This window comes from Micrasema longulum, unplaced genomic scaffold (genome assembly GCF_059751315.1).
Source record: "Micrasema longulum isolate JH-2025_06_02 unplaced genomic scaffold, ASM5975131v1 h1tg000505l, whole genome shotgun sequence".
Lineage (NCBI taxonomy): Eukaryota > Metazoa > Arthropoda > Insecta > Trichoptera > Brachycentridae > Micrasema > Micrasema longulum.
The window spans coordinates 648,128-675,776 of record NW_028277702.1 but is presented as its reverse complement, the minus strand read 5'-3'; the positions used below and the strand labels follow the sequence as shown (position 1 = coordinate 675,776).

At 30.0% G+C, this 27,649-nt stretch overlaps 2 protein-coding genes across 2 annotated transcripts in view; one reads left to right on the top strand and one right to left on the bottom strand.

The window, feature by feature from the left end:
* The window catches only part of LOC148281008 (metabotropic glutamate receptor 2-like), a 508,075-nt gene that overhangs the window by 114,396 nt on the left and 366,030 nt on the right, over positions 1–27,649 (top strand).
* LOC148281011 (cytochrome P450 4c3-like) lies at positions 236–20,599 on the bottom strand. Its single transcript, XM_088227464.1, has 10 exons — positions 20,528–20,599; positions 19,600–19,775; positions 18,033–18,142; positions 15,749–15,839; positions 13,805–13,987; positions 10,008–10,077; positions 7,958–8,291; positions 6,012–6,255; positions 2,785–2,964; positions 236–1,493 (listed from the first exon to the last, which is right to left on the bottom strand). The coding sequence occupies exons 2-10, from the start codon at positions 19,766–19,768 to the stop codon at positions 1,327–1,329; spliced, it is 1,548 nt and encodes a 515-aa protein (XP_088083590.1). The 5' UTR covers positions 19,769–19,775; positions 20,528–20,599; the 3' UTR covers positions 236–1,326.

Here is a 27,649-nt window from a genome sequence, read left to right as displayed (position 1 = left end):
CATGTAAAGTTTATAATTTTAAATAAATTCAGCAAGTCTTTAATTTTTCTTTTTTCAGAAAGTTTCAACAAGTTCAAAGTAAACTTATAATTAGAAATCAAACACTGATTTGAGTCTACTGAACACTTTATTTTATTTTTACAAATATAAACATATAAAAAAAAACTTCGTTACAATTGTTTCGCCTTATTAGGGCATTTTCAAACGAACATGAAGATTATTTGGATTGAATGTCCTTAAACAGTTATATAATTCAAGGTACTTAAGTAGAAAATAAAAATAATATTATGAACTATAACATGTACATTAATCATAATTGAGAGAAAAACCAATGGTTAAGGGTGAGACTAAGTGTTTAATAGGTAATGAGGAATTTAGGTATTTATATTTGAATTTCGGGGAAAATATAACAAAGTAAGTATTTATTGACCTACAAGTATGTATTGTGAGATAATTAATGAAGCTTTATAGTTTTGTAAATTTAGATAATTGTTGTCGAAAAAATATCAATAATATCATAGTAGGCGGTTCATTTCAATTTTAAAACATGATTGAAATATTATGAGGAAATTTATATAAACATAAATGTATTATTATACCATATTTCTATTTTTAAGAATTTCAAATTTAAAGTACAGACACTACAATACACGCCGCATCTATGCACCCATGGTCTCATAAACTCACAGCAAATCATTATATGATACACAGACTAATAAACATACCTCTATATAAAATTGCACACGAAAAAGAATTAAATACAATAAAAATCATAGCCAAAAATAATAGATTTAGTGAAAAGACCATTGATAAAATAATAAATGGAAAAACATATCAAAATAGTATTAACTTAATATATCAAAATCAATTAATGAACAAGTTTGCTTGTTCATTAATTGATTTTGAGCAAAGCAGTGTACATAAGCAGAAGCAGCGATATTTTTAAAATCCTTTTTCACTCGCAAAGCATTTTTAGGGATTTATTGGATATGCAGTTTGTGTGACTGACGAAAGACAGCTTTTGATCGAAGATGACGCCTAGATCTCGCACTTCAGAAACAGAAACTAATTTATCGTTTGCAATAAGATAATCAAATAAGATGGGATTATTTATTCTAAAAAATCGCATAACCTGATATTTTCAAATGTTATGTTGCAGCTTGTATGTCGAACATTATGTTGGTGTTATCGATATTCTAAAGAAAAGTCCATTACATCACAAAACTGGAACATATAGAAAAGTCAGTTAATGGTTATTTATATACATTACATTAATTTTAATTATTTACAAATTTTTAAAACAACTGAGAATCATTTTTATTTCAATTAGTTATATTTGCGGTCTTCAATGATAATTTTATGTCCATTTTTTGATACAAGTAGAATCTGAGGCCACACTTCTAGCTCTGATCCTGGTCCGGCACTTAACAATTCGTATGTTCTTAAAATTTTTGACAAGCAACTTTTCATCTCCAACATGGCAAACTTTTGACCTAAAACAACAAAAAATATATAAGTACGACACTGCTGAAAAAATTAGGAACTTGAACAAATTTTAAGAAAGTCATTTACGCCTCATACTTTCGTAGTTATTCAGCAAATTGTGTGTGAACAGTAAAAAAACATGGGTCTCAAAGCCGGTTGGAAGAAATGAGGTTTAGAGACTTAAAATAAATTCAGAATTTTAGTAAGCATAAAACAATATTTAAGCATATGTACAATAAACATGAATTTTAAATGCATTTGCTGTATTTTAATGTCGTTGTTTACAACATGTTCATATCTTCACAGCGTAATTACAATAACCAAATTCCAAATATTAAATGTATTTGTAAATTGTTGGACAGAGTAGATTCGATGAAATGTTTAGGCATTTATTTAGTTGGTAATTTAAGATGGACTAATCAAATCGAAGATGTTAAAAATAAATTGAAAAAACAATTTTTTTTTTTTAAACTATAAGAAATATAATAAGCCTAAAATATTATAAGATTTAAAAAATATATTAGGCAATAAGTCAATCAGTTTTGTCATATGGAATTATTGGATGGGGATGTGCAAAGGACACATTGATTAAACAAATAATAATTTCACAAAAAGCTGTAATAAAAATTATCTTAAGAGTCCCAATCAGAACAAGCTTCCTCGGTATCAAAACTAGCTCCCTCAATGTAACATAATATGTAAAACAATTTTATGTAAAAGCTCTGTTACTGTTCGTACACAAACATTATTCTCTACCTTTCATAACTAGTTCCGCAAATACATTAGTTACTAGATACTCCACCCTGATGCTGCAAAAACAATAAAAAAATAATACAATTTTCGGTCCAAGAGGATTGGCCTACTAATCGGTTAAAGTATAAAATGTACTTTCATTATCCATAAGGACAATTAGTTAGTACTCACAATACAAAATTGCAATTAAGAAATGGATAGTGGAGGTGGGGTGCGCACGGATCGATGAGTGAATCAAGCCAAATAGATCAAAATGTGTGTACTCTTTATGAAATTTGGTTAACAGGTCTATCTAAATTGGTTATGTTTTTTATAATTATTTTAGTTTATATTGCTTATTATGTTAATGATATTTAAGTAAATTAAATTAATTACGTTTTTATTTAATTTTGTTAACTTTGTTAAATAACTCATTTACTTATTGTAAAATGTTTTCTTCAGAACGGGATACCCCAGTGAGTATAATACACCACAATATTCTGTATAAAAAAGGATACAAATATTGTTAAAGTTTAAATAAAATAAAACAAATAAATTAATATTTACCTATGCAGTTTCGAGGACCAGCGCTGAAAGGTACGTAAGAAAACGGGTTCCTTTTATTAGAATTTTCAGGTAAAAATCTGTCTGGATCAAAAGATTCTGGGTTGGGAAAATATTTTGGATTCCTTGACATAAAAAATATTTGCAATCCAACATTGATGCCACCAGGTAATATAGTTCCATCTGAAATAAAGAAAGGAATTAATCACAATGACATTGATAAATTACTTCATTCAAGATATATTTTTTTCTTATGCAAATCTCAAATTATAAGGCGAAACATTTGAAAACGGTTGCATCTAATTATTCTTGTTTTGTATACATCGAAAGAGAACAAAAAATTGCTCATCAATATAAAACCGATCTTTTAAAAAATTACAAATGATAAATTTGAATCTAATTATTATTTCTAATTAGTTTTCTCGGATAATTATTATTGTGTGGCTATAATGTAACACGAGTCTACAAAGGATGCAAGACTTGATGTATCTCTCTTATTTATTTAAATTAAGAAGATGTATTTTTTGTTATTTTCTAATGGACTCATTTGACATCGGATTAAGAAAGTAAAATTTCTATATACATGCTGTATTTTAGTACAAACAATATTCGTCCTTACTTTGCGAAGAATAATTAATACGAATGAAAGTGATGCTAATACCACAAAAAATCTGTTTTAATGTATAAATAAGAGCGTGAGAATAGAACTTATAACAAGAAAGACAGAGACGCTGTTATATGGCCGGTGTTTGTGTGGAAGAGACAAAAACAAAATAAGAAATTCGTTCAATCAGTCGGTTATCGGCAGTAAGCGGAAGTTCACGCCAGTTATATGACCAGCTTATTTATGTTTCTGTAACAGGCTAGTTAATATGATATTCTTTGAGAATTATGGAAAAGCAATCACTTAATAATATGTTTCCATGTTTTTTATTTCAATAGTCTGGACATCAGAATGTTTTGTCTTTTGTTTTGGTAACACGATGTTAAGAGTACATTCCCGCCTGTAAAGGTATTTTGTAGCACAGCATTTTAGGAGACAATAAATCTTTTACAATCTTCATTCTCATCGACGAAACAAAAGATTATACAAAAAGAAAACATTTTTAAAAAATTAATAAATGTGCGAACAAACGATTTTTCTTAAAACTTGTTTTTAATGAATTTATCTATTTAGATATTCTTGTTTTATTATAAAGGAATATTATTTATCCGTTTATTTTTTTTATCGCAGTACCGGCTTCTACAACGTTTTTACAGAAACAAAAAGATTAGATAAAATGCATAGGTAATATACAAAAAAAAAATCAAATAAACATAATATCTAGTAGTAAAGTTATGTCAACATATTACAACATAGATGAAAAACATTTAAGTGAAGGTAATATTGAAGTCTGGGTATCTACGGGGCTTATGACCTGTCATTAGCTGGTTTAAGTGGCCACTTTACATACTGTGTAACATTCACCATTTGCCCATATGTGAACATCTATATTCCTTCAATTCTTTCATCTGTTGATGTTTGTAAAGTCAAAGAGCTAAAACCTTTATTTATGCGGGTGAGATTTATCTAATTGAATTATTTCACCAACATACTAGGCAACGCCTGAAAATTCTAATTTTTCAATTTCTATACTTTACTCATGGACCAGGTGGATTTATAAACAATATTTTGAGTTTGTCCAAATTTTTGTACACACGGACTGCATTCAACTCTCTGGAGAGCTGTTCACGTCAACATATTACAACAGAGATGAAGAACATTTTAGAGAAGGTAATATAGATATCTGGGAATGTAATTTAGAACCCAGACTTCTATATTACCTTATCTTAAATGTTTTTCATCTCCTTTGTAATATATTGATGTTAACAGATCCTCAAGGAGTTGAATCCAGTCCTTGTCTTTAAATATTTGGACAAACTCAAAATATTGTAGTTAAGTTTTGTTTTGTTTAAATCAACTTTCATAAAGACTTACGATTTCAAATATAATGTGCTTTTTTTTCTCTATCAAATTTGAAGCATTGAGATTTTCAAATGACATCGAGAGACGTAATTTTAAAGCACTTTTGGCGTAAAGTTTAGCGACAACCCAAAATGTGACGTATGGATGCCGACGATATGTGGTTTCAAGAAAACTGTGACACTTGCGGCAGAGCAAATGAAACAATGGCTCTATAGCGATCCATGTTCCGAAATCAGATAACATAATCTCTCGAAATAGGAACCTCAATTTACCGCCAAAATTTGGCGATCTGATACCTCGGGCCTTTTTGGGGGATTTTTTTTTCAAAGCAAAAGTCTATACCAAAAAGTCAGAAACAATTTCAGACGTAAACGAAAAGATAATCAGACAGAAAGGTATTTTTTTATTTAAATTAATCGTCAGGTTATTAGATAAATGGATTGGTTTATGAACAAGTATTAAAAAAATAATCAAATTAAGCTATTAAAAATATCAACAATGTTTAACCATGTATGTCGAAATGCTTGCAGACTGGCTGGATTTCCTCCCTAGGGAGTTATTTATATTAAAATTTATTTCAGCAGAGAGAAAAAACATTTTTTAGAAGGAAATATGGATGTCTAGGCATTTACAAAGCTTATGACCTGTTTCAGCTCTTTTACTTCACAAAATTCAACATAGTTAAGGAAATGTGGATGTTCAAACATGGGCAGAATGGTGAATGTTACACAGTGTGTAAAGTGGCCACTTAAACCAGCCAATGACAGGTCATAAGCCCTGTTAATGCCTAAACCTTCATATTCCCTTCTGAAAAATGTTTTCCCTCTCTGTTCAAATAAATTTAAATATTAAAAATATGATCAAAACATAAGTTACATATTGTCAACAAAATAATATAAGAAAAAAATCATAGAAGTAGTTATTAGATCTGAGTGACAAGAGGCAAGATATTATTGCCATGTCAGTAAAATTCTCTTTGCTGTAGGAATACACCATAAATTAATAAAGACTACAAAAACAATTATTGGTAGTAAAGAGCCCCTTTTATATTATTATCTAATAAAATAAAAAAAACCAAAAGGATGGTGTCATGCCAAAGACGCCGAGGAGGGCATTTGGCAATTTTGCCTTTGTAACATAATTTCCATTTTTATATTTTATATTAATATCAATAAATGCGGAAATTTCTAATCTGAGTTTTACTGAAAAAACAAATCGTACACCCTTATTGTCACAACCCTTACATTTAATAATTTAGTTTTACCTGCTAAAACGAAGTCTTCTTGTAATTTTCTTCCAATAAATGGTACAGGAGGATACATTCTCATGGATTCTTTTATAACTAGTTCGAGATATTTCATGATCTGAAGATCATCGTAAGTTGGTTGATAAGAGGGATCATCTCCAAATAAATCCCTTTGTTCGTCGAAAGCTTTCTGCTGTACTGTAGGGTTATTTGCTAATGCATGCAGAGTAAAGCATAAAACGGTTGAAGTTGTATCGTGACCCTAAAAAAATATGTTTTTCGAAACCATATTAAATTTATTTATTTTTGTTCGTGAACAATCTGAACTTCAGCAAATTAAATAATAAAATGTTAAGAGTTATTTAATTATTAATATTAAAACCATTAACTAAGAAATGAATGTGTAGGTTTCTAAAACCATGTGTCCAATCAGAACATTGGTTTTATATTTTTGTTCAAATACTGTGGTGGAAATGAATAGTGGGATTTGTATGTTAGTGTAATTAGTGCCCTGACAAAGAAAGAATTACGTTTTGAAACCGGTAGAAATATTTAAGTAGGTAAATGTTTATATAAACATATTTACTAACATTAATTTTTTAAAAGCCGTTTTCATCATTCCTCTAAACACGCTGCATTAGCACTCTTGTACGTTGTATCGAAATTGTTGAAGTAAGAACTAAAAAACAACAAGGATTTTTTTCCGCTTCCATTTCGGCAGAAAAAATACGCGGGAGCGACGCGCACGCGTCGAGCAAATCGCTATTGTCATAATCTCCTGTCCGTGCGCGTTCACACGAGGTCAATGCGAATTTTTCGTCCAATAAATTGCGGTTTACGCGTGAACAATGCTCGAGTGTTAAACAGTATAGTGTTTTGTTAATATTCGTTTAAAAAAGCTAATAAAATATCCTTAAGTGAAAAATACTAAAAATATAACAATCTTTTGATTGTAACCAATTAACATTTAAAATGCGCGTATTAAAACAAACTTTTTTGTCTTGTACTTAGTGTTTATGATAAAATCTTATTTTATCTCTAATTCTCAATATTTTATATATTTTTATATTTTTGACACTTGTGCAATAATATTTACACACATGTCCACCCTCATTCCATTATGACATCCACTCACCTACCCTATCACACACTTACACTCACACAAACACACTAGCATGTATTGTACGAGTATTCAATGTATTTCTGTTGAAATCTGTCATTGGTTTTATTCTCTGTTCATTTTAATTGTTCTTTATTTTTTTACATGTATTACTGTTAATATCCCAAATAAATAAATAAAAAAATATTCTGTCACCTATAGTAAGCTCAATTGATTACAAAAAAGGAGATTAAAATAAAAAAAATGCCATCGGTTGCGTTATTTCGGGTTAATGACTCCCAAGGCCCTTGAGGGTGAAATCCATTATTTGGTCTACAACCATTTGGACCAACTCAAAAGAACATCGCTAAGTGTGTTTGTTTTGTTGTTCGCATACCCAATACTACGTGTATTATATTTGCCTAATACAAGGCGAGGTAAAAATAATGTAATTGTAATTAAAAATAATATATTGCTTATGAAGTAAGCGAAGAAGGAAAGAAATTATCAAAACAAATTTCTCAAAACATCTGTCAGTGTCAAATAAGGCAGCAGGCTGAAGATAATACTCGTAGATCGTAATGCATTTAACCATCCGAAATCCGGTAGTTACCATTTAAGCATTATAAACGATCTTGTAACATACGAACGTTTATAAAACGTTATTATCGGCTGGTATATATAAGTTATAGTGTGTATCCAGTTTATATGCAGATATTTATAAAGGGGGCTTTACTGTTTCAATTTTTTAAATAGCATTGAGTTAGGTGTAAATAAATACATATATAAAAGTGAAGAATAATAATATAAAAACATTCATTTCAATATCTACACCGCTAACACACAAATATTATATTAAACTTACTGCGAACATAAACGTGTCAGTTTCTTCTCTTATACATTGATCTGTAAGAGGTTCTCCCTCTGGCGTCTTACTCAGCAGAAGAAGATCTAAAAATGCCAACTTCTTTTCTCTCTTAATAAAATCGTCTCCTACATCCAGAGTCATATTATCTCCACTCATGATTTTTTCTATTTGTTCCTTTAGCTCTGTTCTCCTTGTACGTATGACGCTGTTTGTCATATCATGCAGGGTCTTTAAGGCTTCCAAATGAGTCTTATATTCTTTTGTTTGTTTGAAAAACCAATCGTAACGCTTTAATAGTGAAGATGATCGAGAGTGTGCAATTTTGAAAATCCTAAAAATGTTTTAAAATAAAGGAATTTATCGGTTTTGACATTGAGATCAGATAAAATCATACACATTATCTTTCTTGAACCTAACGGTGCATTAGCAACTATATTAGTACTACAATCGCAGTTATCAGTCAGAAACAACTTCACGGCAACCTTTTTGGGAATCGAACCCGATACCACAGACATTATAAGCAAACGCACTAAATATTACACCGCGAGGCGGATTACCTTCCCCCCCAACCGACATTTCTCCAGGGTTCTGGTTCTATTTTACTCAAAAACCTGTAATTTTTATTCCCACTAAACTCACGCCTCGTGGTGAAATGGTAAACGCGTTTGTTTACCACGCAAGAGATCTCGGATCCAATTCGAAATATTTATTTAAAAGGGTGTTTTCAGACTAAAATATTTCATAGTCCCAGACTGGTACCTGCAGCGTAAGACTGATCATTTGACCTTCATGTAACGAAAATGATTAAGATACGCTGCGATTGGTGTGCCAATGCAGTGCCCTGTCCACTTTTAGTTGAGGAAAGGGAATGATGATGATGAACATATTAATTGATAATAACTCCATGTTTATATTTATATTAGCGTACGTAACGTTTTTCAATTGGAAAAAAGTAATTTTACATTTTTCGTTCTATTTATTTTTAACAATATTTTTAGTTTGACCAAATTTTTGTAGACATGGACTGAATTTAACTCTCTAGGTAGTTGGTAATATTAACAAGTTACAAAAAATTAAGAAAATTTAACATAAGGTAATATAGAAGTCTAGGCATCTACAGGGCTTATGACCTATCATTGGCTGGTTTAAGTGGCCACTTTACACAATGTGTAACATTCACCTATCTGACCATATTTGAACACATGTATTCCTTCAATTCTTTCATATGTTGATGTTTGCGAAGTTAAAGAGTTTAAACCTTTATCTATGCTGGTGAGATTCATCCGATTGATTGATTGATGCTAAAATTTCAGGCAACGCCTGAAATTACTTTACTCTTTTTTTTTTAATATCCTGACTTCTTTATAAGCCGGGAGGATTTATCAACATTATAACGAGTTCACCCAAATTTTCAGGCGTTGCCTATTATGTAGGTGAAATAATTCAATCAGATAAATCTCACCTAAAAAAATAACAATATTATATAATTTAATGCACATATGTTAAAATATAGGCAGAATAATGAATGTGACACACTGTGTAAAGTGGCTATTTAAACCAGCCAATGATAGGTCATAAGCCCTGTTGATACCTAGATTTCTATATTACCTTCTCAAAAATGTTCTTCATTTCTGTTGTGATCTGTTACTATTTATTTTCAATTAATATTATAGTTTAGGTTATTCAAATTGTCTGGAAATGGTTTTACTTTTTTAGGCTTTTTTTTTAAAATGTTACTTTTACTTATAATTTATCACATTATTTAATTACTAGGATATTATTCAAAATCTTTAAGTCTACGCTTCTTTCTCCAATAGGCAAATATTGAAAATAATTATGAGCTTTAAGTTATAAACACCAAACCGTTTAAAACATATAAAAAAAAAAAGTTTTTGATTTCTTATTATAAAATACTTATAAAAAAAACTTAAAAAATAAACTTTAAAAAAATAACTTAAAACTTAAAATAAATAAAACTTATAAAAGTTTAAATATGGAGTTCTACAAAATAAACACCAAATTAATCGGTAGTTTAAAACATACTTACGTAAAAACTGCTTTTACATATTCCGATTCAGAATCTTTCTGCGCCATAATTTTTACTCCCATAGCAGATTCTAGAAATTGATTTCAAATTAATTATTATTACACCACGAGAGTTCTGTGTACTTAACTTATTTATCATAGTAGACAAATTATACGGTGCGTTGATTTTTACGGTCGCTGTTATCATTTATTATATCTTACCGTCAAACCGGAGATAAAACCATTTAAATCCTAAAAACTACAGTTCACGTATAATAAAAAAGGCAAAAGAAGTACACAGTCATCCAAATAACATAAACAGAGACGTGGGGCTTAAACTAAACTCAAAATGGTATCCGGCGCCATTACGAGAAGCAAACTTACTGACATTCTCCAATTTTTGGTCATACCGTATTATGATATTGCAAAAACGGTGCTTCGAAGCCTAAATAAAAACTTTTCCACTAATATAAGCTATACTTTCAATCGTGACGTCTACCAGCAGTGGCGGCTGAAGGGGTTAAAAATGGGAGAGTCATTTTGAAAAAAATAGCTACATGTGTATTTCACAATAATTTTCGAACAATTTTTTTTTCTTAAAAATAAATAAATTTATGTATGTCCATTTAGATTTTTCTAATATTTTACGCAAATTTACAAAATAGCGAGTGTACTATATCTTGGCTCAAAGAGTTTCTTAAAAAGGTCTTTATTCTCTTTGGCGTCGAAAAATATATTTTGCTGTCAACTGTTGTCATCGTAATTCCACAAATAAAAATTACTAGTACATTTAACTTTCAAAACACAAACAAATTACTAAAAATGTACAGGATTCAAATTTTAAGTAACTATGAGTTTAGTGCATACGACGAAACAGGACTCTAACAAATACAACGTAATTGGACACGTGCAAGAAATAAATCTTGTAAAAAGGGACAAGAAAATACAAACTTATGTTTATCATTTCCATTAAGAATTGGTTTTTTCTAAGTTTAGGTATTTAAAATACATAGGAACTCATTTATCGTCGTACTTTTTCCTGTCTAGACCAATGCCAAAATGATATTTTTATCTTCAATCTTATTCTTATCTTTCTTGTTTCATATTGTTATCTTTTCCGGGACAATGCCCGCGCTCGAATTGATTTTGGACAAAATGTTTCGATGTTCACGTACGCACAGGATGTGTCATTTCTTTCTTTGTCATGAGAAAGTCTAGAGATAAAACATTAGCTTTAGGACAGTTATAGAAATGACCCGCGCATTCGACATAACATGAATATTTGACAGATCACGTGTTTAATAGTATTCTAGATAACATCTATAAAAACATAATGATTAATAGGTTCTTATATTTTTGAGTGAAAGTTTTTTTTAAAATTTATAAAACCGAATTCCATTAAATTATATACCTTTTTTGTAATATATTTCAAGTAAATAATTTCAATAAGTGTCACATTTTGGGGATTATTGACCCAATGCAATGGTAATAAGAGAAAGCCGCAACTGTCCATCAGTATAATACGCGACATAGTCAAAATATTCACGTACCTGAATTACGCACAAGTATGAATGCTCTAAGGAGTCTGCTGTACCTTGCTTGCAGTGAGTACAATAGGCTACCGGAATCTAATATAACATCAAAAAAATACCAAATTTATTTTTAAAATTTCAACTTGAGGAGTTACGTGGAAGATGAAATTTAGTTAAAAGTTCTTCTTTTACCTCGGATATTTTTTACTATAATATTTAAATGTTTTTATTATGATTCGTTTTAATTTCTTTGTATTTTATACTTAACGTGCTATGTTATTTCAGTTTTATGTACATATTATTACTTGTTACTATATTATTACCGTACCTTTATGTAAATATTTTTCTGTCTCAAAATAAGTTTGTTGTAACTTACTTCTGCGAGTACAAAAAAAAACAAGTTTTTTGTACGATTTAATAATAAAATAAAAAATACTCTGAACATATTTACTGCCCACTGCCACGCATTGAAAACTACTAGTACCTGGCTACCACACCCGTCACACGAATCTATCTCTTTTCCATGTACCTACAGTTCGCACCAACTATGCACAGAACTCTCCTCTGATTCGCTTGACGCGTAATTATAATTTATTTTTCAATAACATGGACATATTTAACTGCAGTAAAGTCACTTTTAACCAAAATTAAAAAAATATGATATAAAAACTTTATAAATTTAAGTTGTTTCTATTCACTCATACCAAACACACACTCACCCTGTCCATAAACCTACCCTTACACCCATATACAATCACACACATATTCACATACCTACCAAAATCACACTCCACTTTTTTACACACGCATCCTCACACAAAAAAAAACTCGCACACATGCACTTCTATCAAGTATATCTAACTGAACTGGATTTTTATAATTGTATTTATGTGGAAAACTGATTTGGATTTATTTTATGTTTTTTTTTACAATGTTGTGTATATTTTTTTGTATTGTTGTTGTTTTTCTGAATAAACAAAATTAAATAAATTAAATAGACATATAATTATCTACATAATACATTGTTTTCTCTAAAGATAGCTCCTGCAACGGTAACCGAAACATCGGAACGTCCACTTCCTGAGATCTCCCAAAAAAGGCAACTTTTAATGTTGGCATGTAATTGAGTAAAAAATGGATGAGAAAAATTGTAACAAAGCTATAGGTAAAATTTTAATACAGTGGAATACACAAGTCGGTTAACATCTTGTAGTTTGTAAATACAACATTTAAGAAAACGTTATGATATTTTTTTTGTTTTTCTACTCAAACTAAGGATATCAAAATTTTACGAATTCCACCATGCCTCAAGAAAAAATTTACTTTAAGATTCAGGATCTGTGCGCACGTAAACCAACCTGCTGCAATTGATCATTCCGCATACCCAAAGCCTGCCTATTTTTTAATTATTGAACTAAACGATGTGAATTTATGAACGAACAATTCTAAAATCAGATACCTTCAAGATTTTTGAACAAAATTTTTTTCGGGTTTCGGACGAATTTCTTTTTAAGTGTTCTAATACGGTCAACTCATAATGTTTTGAAGCGCGTACTATTTAAATAAAAAGAAGATCAGAATCTCTGAACTAATCTGAACTGAAGTACTCCCTTATGATAGAGAAAATCCAAAAGAAGTTTCTGAGATATCTCTACATGAGAGAGTGCGGGTATATTATCCTTGGCTCTACCCGACCGAGTTTTTTCAGGGAATGCGTGGCTACAACAGTTCAAAGACTAGAAGGAATGTGTATTTGACCACACATTTTTATCGATTGTTGCGTGGTATTGTCGATAATCCTGAGATTATGATGAGCATTGGTTTGTATGTTCCTGATAATTACCTAAGACAGCGTCAGCATAGATTGTTTTTTTTATATTCCGATATACAGGACCAACCTGCCAATGGTTATGCCTGTTGGAAAGGCTACCGCTATGCTGAACAACATCGCTCTGGATATCGATCTATTCCATGTATCCGAAGGGGTTTTCCGGAGCAGGATTCTCATACTACTTTGACATGAATCTCTTTCATGTATTTTTTTTCTTTTTTATAGTATGTACGTATTGAATGTATGTTTGTAATGTATATGGTATATTTAAATAAATGAATTGAACTGGATTGAATCCCAAATATATTTTCAATTCTTTTTTGTATTATTTCAAATACAAACAAATGTTTTTTATTAATTAAAATTAGTTTTATTTATAAACTCTTAATTTTCGTTATTTACAAAAGTACATAAATATTCATTAATTATTATATTTTAAATATTAGAATTTCTCACCACTTATAACATCCAATGCATATAAAGTAATATATGCATGAACATCAAATACTTTTCCTTTAGTTTGTGCGAGTTTTGCTACCAGTATTTTTCCATTTTTATTGAAAGTGTCTATAAAATTTTCAAGAATTATGAAATGAAATGATGGCGTTATTATTTTTCTCTGGCGTTTCCATTTTTCTCCTAAAAAAAATGTTTTTTAAGACAGGGTTAATTTTATTTTAAATTTTTCTTACTAAATTTATATTTCTTTCTTAAAACCGATTTTTCTCTTAAAAAAACAGCAAAACACTTAATAAGTATATGATGTTATCTTTTTTTTATTTTTATTTTTACATTGTTTGTATTTTTTTTAATACATAATAATGTTCTCTCACTGGAGCGTCCCGTGCCGAGGGAAAAATTTTACAAAATGTGAAACAAGCCTTAAATTAGTTATTTAACAAAGTTAACATAATAATAATAATAATAAAATGTTATTAATTATTATGTTATTATGTTAGAGACGCCCCTTCTTTATTTACATTTAAGTCAAGATTGAAATGTCACTATCTAAATATTTAAATTGTTCCTTTATCCTTCTTCTATCCTTCCCATCCCCTCTCCTCTCTTCATAGTAAAGTGTTATTTTTTTTTTATACATTTATTTATTTTTGTTAATCTTTGCTTTTAATTTTTGTATAAACTTGTAAGATTCAATATGTCCATATATTTATAATTTTCTGAAACTGAACGGTTTGGGTAGGTAGGAAGAAATTGCCTTAAGGCAATATGCCCGCCCTTATATGTATATTTATTGTATATGTATATAAAGTGTCAATAAATAAATTAATCCAATTAACCTAATTATTATTAACATAATAAACAATTTCAACTAAAATAATCATTAAAATCTTATTTCACTAAATAATTATATATTTATTTAAAGAACAGATAAGAAAAAACGTAATTAGATCGATAAATATCTCAAATCTCAACAAAGATAGGGAACGTCATTGAGGCAAAAAACGAAATTTTAGATTTTTTCATTGATTGTCATTAACTGAAAAAAAAACTGTACTTACAAGTAATAACAATACTGTCTATATTTTTATTTGAAACATCCATATCTTTTAATATCTGGCATTTTTTTAACATATTAGAAGTCAAGACAGTATTTTTCTTTAAAAACAGATATTGAAAATACATAAATATTACCTAAAATAAAACTAAAATTAAAATAAATATCTGTACCTCAGAGGCAGACGAATGCAAATCCAAACGTTAAATTTTCAACAATAGCCCAAAGAATTTACTTTTTCCAAGAAGTTTTTTCTAATAATTCAGAGCATCAATTTTATTTTCAATATGTTAATACATTGGTTCTTTTATTGTGAGACTAACATTTTTACAAAATCAATGGACATGATCATAAACTGGATACAAAATCTGCATTTAATGACACTTCGATTTGAATACAAACTGTCACCCATTTTGAAAAAAATGCGTCACCATGATTGGCTGTAACGGATGTTGCCAACTTGAAAAAAGCTCTGAGTGGATGATGCCGATTTTCATATAAAATCAATCAAACTTCTGACGACAATTACTATGGTATAATATTGGATTTTCCCATTATTGAAATAAGTGTTCTATGTTAAACTAAACTTTTAATCGTGTTTCCACAAAAAATGTTTTTTTCCAATTTTGGATTTAACCAATTCTACCATCTACCGTCACATTTCATCATTTTCTGGATTTGTATCCATCTGCCTCTGAGGTATTTAGTTCTGTTTTATTTCTAATTGAGAAAAATCACAACATGGAAAAAAGTTATTAAATTTTTTTATAATTTTGCAAATCCATCCTACTTTTGTTTATCAATCCATATCTATCGATCTTGATAAAGTTTTGTGTCCACAATCATTTTAACATGGTTAAATTATCAATTCTTATTTACTTTACCTGTGGCTAGAACTAATCCGTCTCCAAGCCAATCCGATAAATAAGAATATTCATCCATCTTTGTTATTTCTTTGGAACTTCTGAGCACGGCCTAAAAGCAACATCACACAGAAAAGTATAAGTAAGAGATAAATAAAAATGATCGCTTAAGCAATTGAGAAGGATATTAAAAAAAATTAAAAAATGATCATATTAAATCAGAGAGAACACATTCCAGAAGGGAATATGTAAATCTAGGAATTTACAGGGTTTATAACCTATCATTGGCTGGTCAAAGTTGTCACTTTAATTCCGCTTAGGTTTAAATATTCTTGTTCCTTTTATTCTTCTAAATGTTGATTTTTGTGAAGCTAGAGAACTTAAACCATAATTGGTGTTGTTGAAATTCATTGCTCCCCAAGAAGTGAAATCCAATCTTTGATAATAACAATTCTGACATACTCAAAATAATGATTAGAAAATGAATGTATTGACGTTAACAAAACTCATTGCACAAATTTCACCTCGGTAATCAATTCGACTCACCATTTTTTTCAGTTATAAAAAGTTAAACACGTTTTCTTAATTTTACCACTCTTAATTCCAAATTGTTCACCAAGAGGTCATAAACATTGTTCCCCCGTTTGTTTTTTAAAGTTAAATGCATTCGATCACTACATATAAAAAATATATCAAAACTATTTAACATTTTTTCTTTTAATGTTCTTTATAACATTCATTCTAACAAATCTTACATTTACACAAATAAAATTAGAATAGGTACTTGTATTTATGTTATTTTATTGCTATTGCTTTTATAATTGAAGGCATGAGTGGATAAAGGCGTTATGTCGATTTTTTTTTTAATGTACGTTTTTTACACAAATGAAAATTTTGAAGATGAAAAATTCGCAGAAAGTTGCTTTAGATAGCGAATAAAAGTGTTATTGTATTAGTGTTTAAACTCTAACCCCGGATATCTCTGCTTTTTGTTTTTGTCATATAATACCCTCATGACTTATGTCTTCAAATCAATAATATTGTACGCGAGCGACTCACACGTGAGTTGCGGTGAACTTGTCCTGTACGCGGGCGACTCATTTAACTAACTGAAAGCGTACTAGAAGATGGCGAATCTCGTGTGTTATTGTTTTTCGATCTTTACGCTTCTTCTCATCTTCTGTTTTATTTTTTAAAAAAGGTCTTAATTGAAAATAAGCTCGGCCACAATTCAGTTTAATTCTACAGCGATTTGTCAGTGCTTAGTTTGTTTAACTTAATTTTTCAATGTACCTACACTTACGAATATATTTAGTTACATATAAATTATTACAGGGTGAAAGGGCTAATTGATCGAATAAATAAGTGAAAGAGTATTAAAGATTTTAAATTAGTAACTTATATGTTCGAACAGGATTCGAACTGCCAGTATGGTCGCAGTAAGTCACGTCTGGCTGGAGGGCGTGATTCTTGCTGCAAATGCTCAATTGCATTTCACCGGAAACAATATTGACTAGTCCAACTCGTTAGCCTCTACGTTACAAACCCTAGACAATAGGATCACTCTTATAACGGTGTGACTGCAGCAGATAACGACATGACAAAAGGCGAGTTTCTGGCACCACCAAACCAGCACTAACTAGCTAAGGGAAGGTAACCCTGGCAGAAAAATCCACCAGAGAAGGCAACGAGAAACCACTCTGGTCATCTTTTCCCAGAAATCACTATGAAGATTCAACAAGCAGTTGTCCTGGATTCGGAGTAGCGCAGAACCGAGATGCTTTCGCTGTAGTGATCGCCATCGTTGGAGGGACCTGAGTAGTTACCGCAATAAGAAGAATAACTTAAACGTAAATATAAGTTATAACACCAGCTTATGGTAAAATGGTTATAATTATTTTTTTTATTATTAGTGGTTAAATAAAATAAGTGCCGCGTGTGAATGAAGCGCGAAATTTTTTTTAACTCATTCGAACGGTTGACATCGTGATTGACAAAAAATGTTTGGTCTCCCACCAATTTGACGATGTCGGCCACGACAAAACTCAGTCCCAGGTCATTATTTTTTTAATGAAAACGGTTTGAAACTTTTAAAAAATATTTTTTTTTTTATGCAGTTCTACCAATAAATGATGTCAGTAAAGAAACTTAATCCCTGTTTTAGTTAACAAGGTACCTACAAAAATATTATTTTTATAACAATTTGGTTATTCTGAAATCAGAGCATGTATATAAACTCGTATACATTATTTAAAATTAACAAAATTTATTTGGAACAAAATTATTATACTTGACATCAACGTACCTCAATTGATTCAGGTTCAGTCAATGACACTTTCACAGTACTTCCAACAACAACTTTAAATGTTGAACAACCATTGTTTTCATACATTTTTGTCAGCGATTTGAAGATCTCTAAAATGACACAAAAATAATTTTACAAAGGAAATAAAAAGTGCTTGTCTATCATAAGTTTACATGAAACTGTAACACATAAATGACTTTAAACAAATATTTCTACAAAGATAGATTTTTTTTAAAAATGTTAATATCAAAGCACAAAGTTTATGAAGGTGATATTTTTTTTAATTAAAAATAATACATGAACCTGAGAGCGAATTGCACGCCGCAGTTCATATGGACTTTAATGTGAATTCATGGCACCACTTATTTTTAGATAAAAATGTTTTAACTATACTCCAAAAATTATGTATTCCAGTCACATACTGACTGATGATGCAAATATCACCAAGGCATGGAGAGATAGAGAAGAGTAATCAATCTTTGGGTCTTTATAATAAAAAATTTAATCAACTGAATCCATTACGACTTTTTGTATCGTGGTACAGGTCAAAATGGCTTTATTTTTAAAATGTCAGATGCATTTAAAAAAAATTATATATTTGATTATAAATTATAATTCAATTTGCAAATCACGGTCTAAGCTTTGAACACACCAGAACAACACCACTACTTAAACCACAACCCGGTAATGATTTATTGAATTGTAGTTGTTTACGTATCTTGTAAATAACATGTTAATCCATAGAATTAAGAATAGTCTAGAAACCGCATACGAGCATAAAAAAAAGGCGACTAAACTACTCATAAATGAGAAGTTTTACGTTTTGACCCATTTGTTTCTTTGTAGACGTCGCTCAGTACGCAACTCCTGATTTGAATTCAACTATGCCGTGTTTTGTCTTTTTAAAGTGTAGAAATACTGCTAGGATCTTAAAGAAACAGGATGGAGTCATATTCCATGTGCAATTAGCTAATGAATGTGTAAGTAGCAAATACATTACTTAAAAATTGAATAATTTTTCCATACGGTCAGATTGTCGAAAAAAACAAAATAAACATTTTGTTAGTGTTGCCAGGGTAGTAATTTTTGTTACCCTACTTCATCTAATGAGAGAACTAAAAAAAATTAGACCTTGGATTAAACAACTCTGTGGTGGACATTTGACCGACATTATCCTTAAAACATCATATATTATTTAACATGAGATAAAAATATCCGTTTTATGTAAAATTAAATTTGTTTTATATTTAAAGTTCAAAGTTAATTTATTCAATAACTCTTATTAAATGACCCTTTTCTTATCTACTCTGTTGTGCGAATCAATATTTCTGCGTACACAATAAAATTTTAGAGAAACGAACAGATCGCTTTTTTTTACCTTACATTTGTTTTATGATTTTATTTTTTCCCATCGTGTAACATTACGCGGTGACATCACGCATGCGCGCGGCGAAAGTAGGTCACAAGGTTTCTTCTGGACTATTCTTAATTTTATGATATTAATGTATATTTTAGAAACATATCCAAATACAAATTTCAACGATTCACATTATACTTAATTTTTTACCTTCAGATGTCCTTCCTAATTGGTGAGCGTTTCCAATAAAAGGAAGGGTTTTTTCTCCTTTGATTTTGCCAACCAATTTCCAAAATCGCCTATTTTTTATATAATTATAAATAGCGTACGTGCAAAAAGTCAAAAATAACATTAATATAATTAAGTTCATGTCCACCATTTTTTCCCTTGAACAAAAAGCATTATTTTATTAAAGCATCCACTCGTTTGTGAGTGACTTGGTCCTTGTTGATATGTTAAAAAAAATAAGGGAAAATCTTAATTGTTTAGTCAAATTGATGTATCATTTTATTTTATAGGTTAACGTGTATGATGTATCCATATGTGAATCGTTAAAAATATGCAAAATGTAATTTGTAGATTTGTTTTTTCCTTAATGAATAATATTTTATTTTTTAAATTTATTTCAACAGAGAGGGAAAACATTTTTGAGAATGGAATATGGAAGTGTTTTTTTAAAATTATTTTAATAATTAATCATTGTACTATTTTAAGAGGGTTCAATATATAGTTATATACACCACCCCATCCTACAATATTATATTGAAACAAATATTGTACAATTGAGAAATAGCTGTTTTAAATTATTAATTTTTAAAATATTCCTTTTTCTAATAAATATGTATTAACATTTTCTTATTCGTTTAACTAGTTCACTAATATGGATCTTCCATTTAAAGTTTTGGTCTATGTATACACCAAGATATTTAATTTTATCTGTTGTATCAAGTACTGAACATGTTAGATCACAGTTAGTTTTGTTGCAATTGCTTTGCGAGTATATCTAATATCTAAATTTTCTGCACCCAGATTTGGAATTTTCATTTGATATATTGTTTGTTATTAGATAACTGAGTTAAACAAAACATAACGTATTTCCACAAAAAAGTATTTTTTTGTCAAAGAATATTATATTTACCTTTGAATCTTTAGTCCGTAATCACACACACAAGAGTTTTTTCCAATAAATAAATGTGCTTATTGACATTCCAATTTTACTTTTTATTTAAAACAGTTTTTTTAACAAGAAACTTCTTCTTCAATGTCAAAATAACAACTTATAAATATTGGATAAATATTTTAACAAAAACAAAACAAAAACAAGATGGTTATCTGTGGTTGATGGTTATTGGAAAAATGTTTTTGCCGGGGTGCTAAGTGCCAAAACTATATAAAAAATATTATTTATAAGTTGAAACCGCAAACAAATAACAAAATGATGAATTTTTGGTTTTATATTGTAGATTCCTTTTGTTAATATTGTTTGAGCCCCTTTGAGATTTTACCCGAAAGTAATTTTAAAGAATGTTAAAAATGTACTATTAATATCTATCCTCCTACTTTTGGTTCCGTTTTATAAAACGCTTGTGGTTTTTTTTCCTTATCCAATACAGTTTTACGCATTAGATGCTAGTCTAGAGATTATGAAGTATTATAGTTTAAAACAACAAGATTATAATAATAATTATACTATAATATCTCATGCTCTGTTTTACACACCCAGAATGCAACTTTGAATTCACCTATTCATAGGACAATTCGATTGCTGAGTACGGCTTCAGCAGATAATATTGATCTATTTTTCTATACATACCAGCAGTTTAGCAGCTATCTGCTTTCTATTAATTTATTTCTAACGTACGTTTACAGTCTTCATTACGTGATGAGTTAAACAGCCTGTCAACAAATTGTCAAATAAATAAATAAATATGTCTTCTTGGAACCGTACCTTGAGATATTAAAAATTTTCACTACACTACGTGATGAATATATTTACGTGTGTAAAAGGAACTCAATCAAGATTTTTTATACTTGAATATTGTTTAGTCGATGTTATTTAGAATAATGCATTGATGTTATTTACATTATTTAAAAAAATGACGTAACACATAACAATTGACTTAAAACAACGAATCTGTTATCGACGTCACTCAAAAGCGGCAAAAGACTGACATAAACAATTTGCAAAAAAACGTAATTATCATCATCATCATCAGTTGCAGTAAAGCCCGTTGTAGGTCTTGGCTTCTTTCAGAATCTGTCTTCATTCGTTCTTGCACCCTGCTAATTTTTAAAAAATCTATCGAGAAATATTTTCCTGTTGTTCCACATGTTCATCCTCAAAACAATTTTTTATAAGAAAAATTACCAAGGGAATCTTATTTATCTAATATTTTTCTTTATGCCAGGTCTTTAATTTATAAAATCATAAAATGAAACTTTTTAATAACGGAAATACTGTTTTTCTGGAATATATAACACTTTTAATATTTTTGATTTCTATTTCCTTATTAAATGATAACAGAATCTTGAGATGACGTAGCATTATTTAATAAAAAGGTGGGGTAAGTTAATAGTCCATGATCGATGACACACACAAAATTCATAACTAGAGGTAACGTAGCATTATTTAAAAAAAAAAATGGGATCATAGTCCATAGTCCATAATCCATAGTCCACGATTAATGACACACACGCAATACACAACTCAAGGTGACGTAGCATTTTTTAATAAAAGGGTGGGGTTCAAAGTTCATAGTCCATGATCGATGACACACACAATCCACAACTCGCGGTTACGTAGTATTTTTTTATTAATATGTGTGGTTCATAATCCATTGCCCATAATCAATGACAAACACACAATCCTCAACTCAAGGTAACATAGCATCATTTGATATAAATGTGGGGTTCATAGTTCATAGTACATGATCGATGACATAAACAATCCCCAAACTCGAGGTGACGTAGCATCATTTGATATAAATGTGGGGTTCATAGTCCATAGTACATGATCGATGACATAAACAATCCCCAAACTCGAGGTGACGTAGCATCATTTGATATAAATGTGGGGTTCATAGTCCATAGTACATGATCGATGACATAAACAATCCCCAAACTCGAGGTGACGTAGCATTATTTGATATAAATGTGGGGTTCGTAGTCCATAGTACATGATCGATGACACACAAACAATCCCCAAACTCGAGGTAACGTAGCATTATTTAAACAAAATGTGGGGTTCGTATTCCATGATCGATGGCACACACTCTTACCAGGGAGATATGAAGAACAAAAGTAGAAAGCAAACATTCCAACTGTTGAGAAGATTCGATTATTCACTCTTTCCGCAAAAGTGCTATTATCTCAATTTTACTTTTTTATAGCAGGCTGCAAAAAGGTTTGGTAATTAAACAATCGCAATTCGTTGATAGAAAGATGTTTTTTGTATGAAGATCACCGCAAAAAACGCGAACAAGCGGTTGACAATCATGTCGAAACGTGATATTTAAAAGCACCGTTTAAACTGTCGTTTAAGTAGATAACTCAAGAGGAGATAGGCGGTGGCTGAAAAATTCGATGAATAGGTATTAATACACTGTTTTTCTGTCATTCTTTTGCAAATGTTTTTCGATACTGTACAAAAAAGACAACTGCATGTCGACATATAATTGACAAAATCAACGTTTCACTTTTCCGCAACTCAAAGCTGAACCGATTTTGTTATTATTAGATAGATTATCAAAATAACATTTTCTGTGTCGATGCGTTTTTTTTAAAATTGTGTTTGTTTACCATACGTTTCAAGATGGCAGATAAAACTAGGCGCTTCTAATAGTTTTTAGATGGTCTTTGTTCCCATAATGAACAATTTATCAAAATAACAATACAATAGGGACACGCCAATGATAAATATCTAAAGTAAGTCAAAAAAACATTGCCCTAGTGCCATAATTCAGGGAGAAAATAGGAGAATACGTTTGTATGAAGAATAGTGAGACCGCGTTTCCTCTCATATGCGTAATTATTATTTCATATTATAGTACCTTCTTGGACCCACCCACAGGTGTCATTAAAAGTCATATTTTTGGCAAAATTGTTGACAGTTACCAAAATAAATGCACAGACGCAACCGTAAGCCCTAAATGAATCGTGTTATGGTCCCATGGGTTATGTTCAGAAATCCGAGGTTTAACCCCCACTCTACCTTAACTTGATTCCCAATTTCTTATACTGAATGAACAACAACTTGATGAAAATTACCCTCAAAATTAAAATATAACGGGAAATTATAAAAACGTAATTTGTCTTTTGAAAAATGTATACTACTTTGTATGGCGGCAAAAATGCAGCTCAAATATGAAAAAGTATGCAAAAAAAAATTTGCATATTTGTCAAAAGATTCACTTTTTTTTTACATTTATATTTTGATTATTATTTTGTTTGCATTTTGGCTGACAAAGACTGAATGATTCCAGATTTAAATTGGGCAAAGCAGTTTATTTTTTAATACTCTGTTGGGAAACGAACTCGAAACCCTTAATGCGTGATGCTATCTTCATTTTACTAGCCATTATTCCACCAAAGGGAGCAGTACAACTTTTATTATTGACTTTAGTTCCTTTGTCTTTTAATGCCTGTAATAACTTTTAAGTGGCCAAAAAAAAATAAAGTTATTGAAGAAATAGAGTATAATATAAAGAAATATTGCAAGAGCGCTGAATCTGAGTGCCGTCGGAATTATTTACCTTCAGCCTCCTCGTCGGTTGCCACGTTCTACGTGGTTCAGCCCACTCCCACGTCACAAGACTGGCATAGTAGCAAAATTTGTGACAAGCAAATATCGCTACTATTTTTTTATTTGTGGTATTCTTTTGGGTTGTTATACCTTTTGTCGATCATCCTTGTAGCCTCCATCATCTTGGTTGATGTATTTTTTGGTAAATTGATATCTTTTATTTTTACTTGTCACTTATATTGTACCTAACAGTCCCAGTTTGATCTAGATTTGAAAAGGTGGACGCGTTGGCAAAGGAAACGGTCCATTCCGGGAATCCTGCCTGCAGTAATATCCGACCACTAGGTGATCTCCTCGTTATGACAAAAGAGAAGGAATTTCGCTCATGGCAAGAATATTGGGTTACCTCATCCCAAGCCAAGGGAAGACATATTTTCCAATTGAAACCAAATGTAACAGAAAAACCTTGGCTTTTCACAGCAATTCTGAACAAATTAAAGACACCTTCCATATGCGGAATGCGCAGTGGGCACTGTTGTAATGGTTCTCACCTATTAAAAATCCATGTCCGGGACCATGCTTTATGTAAATCTCAGCCTCAGGAGAAAGATCTAAATCGTGTTTTTTGGATGCCCATAAATGATTATTATCCTGAGTACCTATCCGACCTCTCCGATATCAACGTCCCATTCCCTAAATAGGTGCGAAGGTTTTTACGGTCACTGTTATCAATATTATGTATCTTTTTTGGGTGATACCGTGTATGTACCAGTTTTCCCTGAAGATGGCTCCTGCAATGGTAGCCGAAACGTCGGATCAAATCCAACATACACGGTATCACCCAAAAAAGATACATAATATTGGTCCCATTCCCTATTCATATTTTTACTCCCTTGTCCCGACCCAATAAACATGTATTTCAAATTTTATGTAAATATGTAGCTATAAATATAATAAAGTTGTAAATAAGTTATATATATAGTGATTGTAATATTAAATAATAACACACTAACTTGTATATAGTACTAACACATGTTTAAATATTCAACTAAGTATAATCTGAAACTTGACACTGGCTAGTTTGGAGATGAAAAAGCCAATAAAAAAACTAAGAAAAAGATTTGTTTTTTTTGTTTGTGTTAATGTCTTTTTAAACTCAATTTTTATTCATAAATTTTATAAAAAGTACGTGTTTTTGTAAAATTCTGAACATATCTACTTTTTCACATCTAGTAAATGTTATCACTGTAACTCTCCAAAAAAAGAGACTAACTCTCGTGCTTGGAGAGTGACTTACACTGTTTTAGTTGTTTATTTATAAGAGTTTATATAATTTTGAATACGAGTACATGAAAAGAAAAATAAAAACATAGGATATATAAATAAAAAACATGAAACAGTAAATCATTAATACTAATTAAAACGTTATGTTGTTTTTACACGAGTTCAAAAAATTTCTTTAGATTACAATTAAATTTATTTATTGATGTTTTATTTTTTATAGTTTTAGTTCATAAAGAAGATAATTTTAATTTTTTACACCTTTGAATACAAAGATATTTTAAACATTAATTTTATATTTAGTTTTTGACTTACAATCTGTTCGAAAAAAGTAAGTTTTTCATTTTATGTATATTAAATAATAATTATTAAAAACTCATTACATTTTTTTTGTTAAAATACAAGTAGTTACATATGCTGGAAGGGCTATATAGTTATAATTATTTTATTTTATTGTTTTGTCGTCATGTTTTTTTCATTTGGAAAAAAACGTTACAAAAGGTTACGAAAAAAAAATTGCAAATTTCCTGCATTACTTTACAAAAAAATTGCGAGTTATTCACACATCTTATCGCGAATATTGCGAGCAGCTTTAACAGCTTAATTCTTAAGATTGAACGCTCACAGAAAGAGCTGTCAAAAATACTTACTTTCGTCTACTTGACATTCAATTTTGAAGGCTTGTAATCAAATAAAACAATACATGTAACGTAAAAACAAATACAATATGTTATAAATTAGATTTTTTTTTTGAATGAGGTAAAACTTTTGTCATTTTGTTGATGCGAATGCAACATGATGTCAACTGACGACTGTATATTCAAATCGTTCAGGACAACAAGGTTGCATATACTATTTACCGGCAGCAAAGTTGAAAGTGATACACATAGAAACTTGTTGTTCTAATAAAACTGTTACTCCTTACAGCCCGTAAAATATCTGCGTTTCTCTATTTCTATCATTCGTGCTACTTTTTAACAAAATATATTATTGAAATTCATTTATATTAGTGAAATCTAGTATTTTGTCAACAAATATTTGGACAAACTCAAAATGTTGTAATATGTTATTCGTTTTGAATTAAAAATTTTCAGATCCAAGGAAATATTATGTTAGGAACAAGTTTATCTACAAGAAGTTAAAAACAATTGATTGTTTTTATTTTTGTTTCGGGAACTTATTTTTTTCAGCTTGTTTGCTTCACCTGATTGACATTTTGCTTTCTCTTCATTTATCGAAATTCCTTTGTCTTTTTTGGGATTTCTTCGCTGTTGAAATAATATTTTGAAAGTCTGATAAAACTTTTCAGAATACTTATCGAATTTCTACATTGGCACCTTGTCAATTTCACAAAACCAGTGTCAATATACAGAAAAACATAAATATTAAGACAAATCTAGATGATCCGTACCCAGCTTTTTTTTTTATAAGCTTAATTTCTGATACTAAGAAAGGTTTGTGGTTATATTGACTCTTTTTTCTGCATTTTGTCTCACTATTATTAGACAAAGAGGTCAAGGATATACTTATATAGCCAGGTCTAATATTGCGTATAAGAAAACAGGTATTTAGAAAACAACAAACAACTATTTAAAATATCGATATAAGGTAATATATTATTAAATTGATTGAATTTTGGATTTCACATCTCGAAGGGGAATCGGTTTGATAAATAATGTAAATTACTTGGTTAAAAAGAAGTGAATACGATAATCGAGGAATACCTAAAGGTTTGAAAGTTTACAAAAAAGAAAGAGAGCTCATGTTGATCGAAAAAAAATGGTAAGGAAAACATGAAAATTCTTATTTTAAGTTTTGACTTAGAAAATGGAATTAAATGCTAGGGCATTGCCATGCCTGAGGCATTTTATTTAGTTCATGTTCTTGGTTTATAATTTTATTGCTTATAATTATGCAACAAAATGATATATTATGCTCTTTGGGTTGAAACCTCTACTGGACTCTACTACTCTCGCTGGAAGAAGTGGGAACAATTTCTTTTAAATGTGTTATGAAGGATAATTACATCACCGAGCTAACATCTTGAAGTGAATCATGTGTTCCTCAAAATAAAAACGGTATAATGACGTTTTGCGTACTTGATCTTTTATAAAAATATCCCAAAATAAAAAACAAAATGAAAAACTCTGTGTCCGAGAAGTCGCCAACATTCACTGTAGTTTTTAGCAAACAAATATATCTATTTTTTAAATTTCTTTATTTTGTTAGAAGTATTTT

Excerpts from the sequence above, each read along its gene's own strand:
- LOC148281011 (XM_088227464.1), bottom strand. The coding sequence starts at position 19,768 with ATGGTGGACATGAACTTAATTATATTAATGTTATTTTTGACTTTTTGC. Across the intron at positions 8,292-10,007 it reads TATGTAAAAGCAGTTTTTAC|GATTTTCAAAATTGCACACT; the intron begins GTAAGTATGTTT and ends AAACATTTTTAG. Across the intron at positions 6,256-7,957 it reads CTGACACGTTTATGTTCGCA|GGTCACGATACAACTTCAAC; the intron begins GTAAGTTTAATA and ends ATATTTTTTTAG.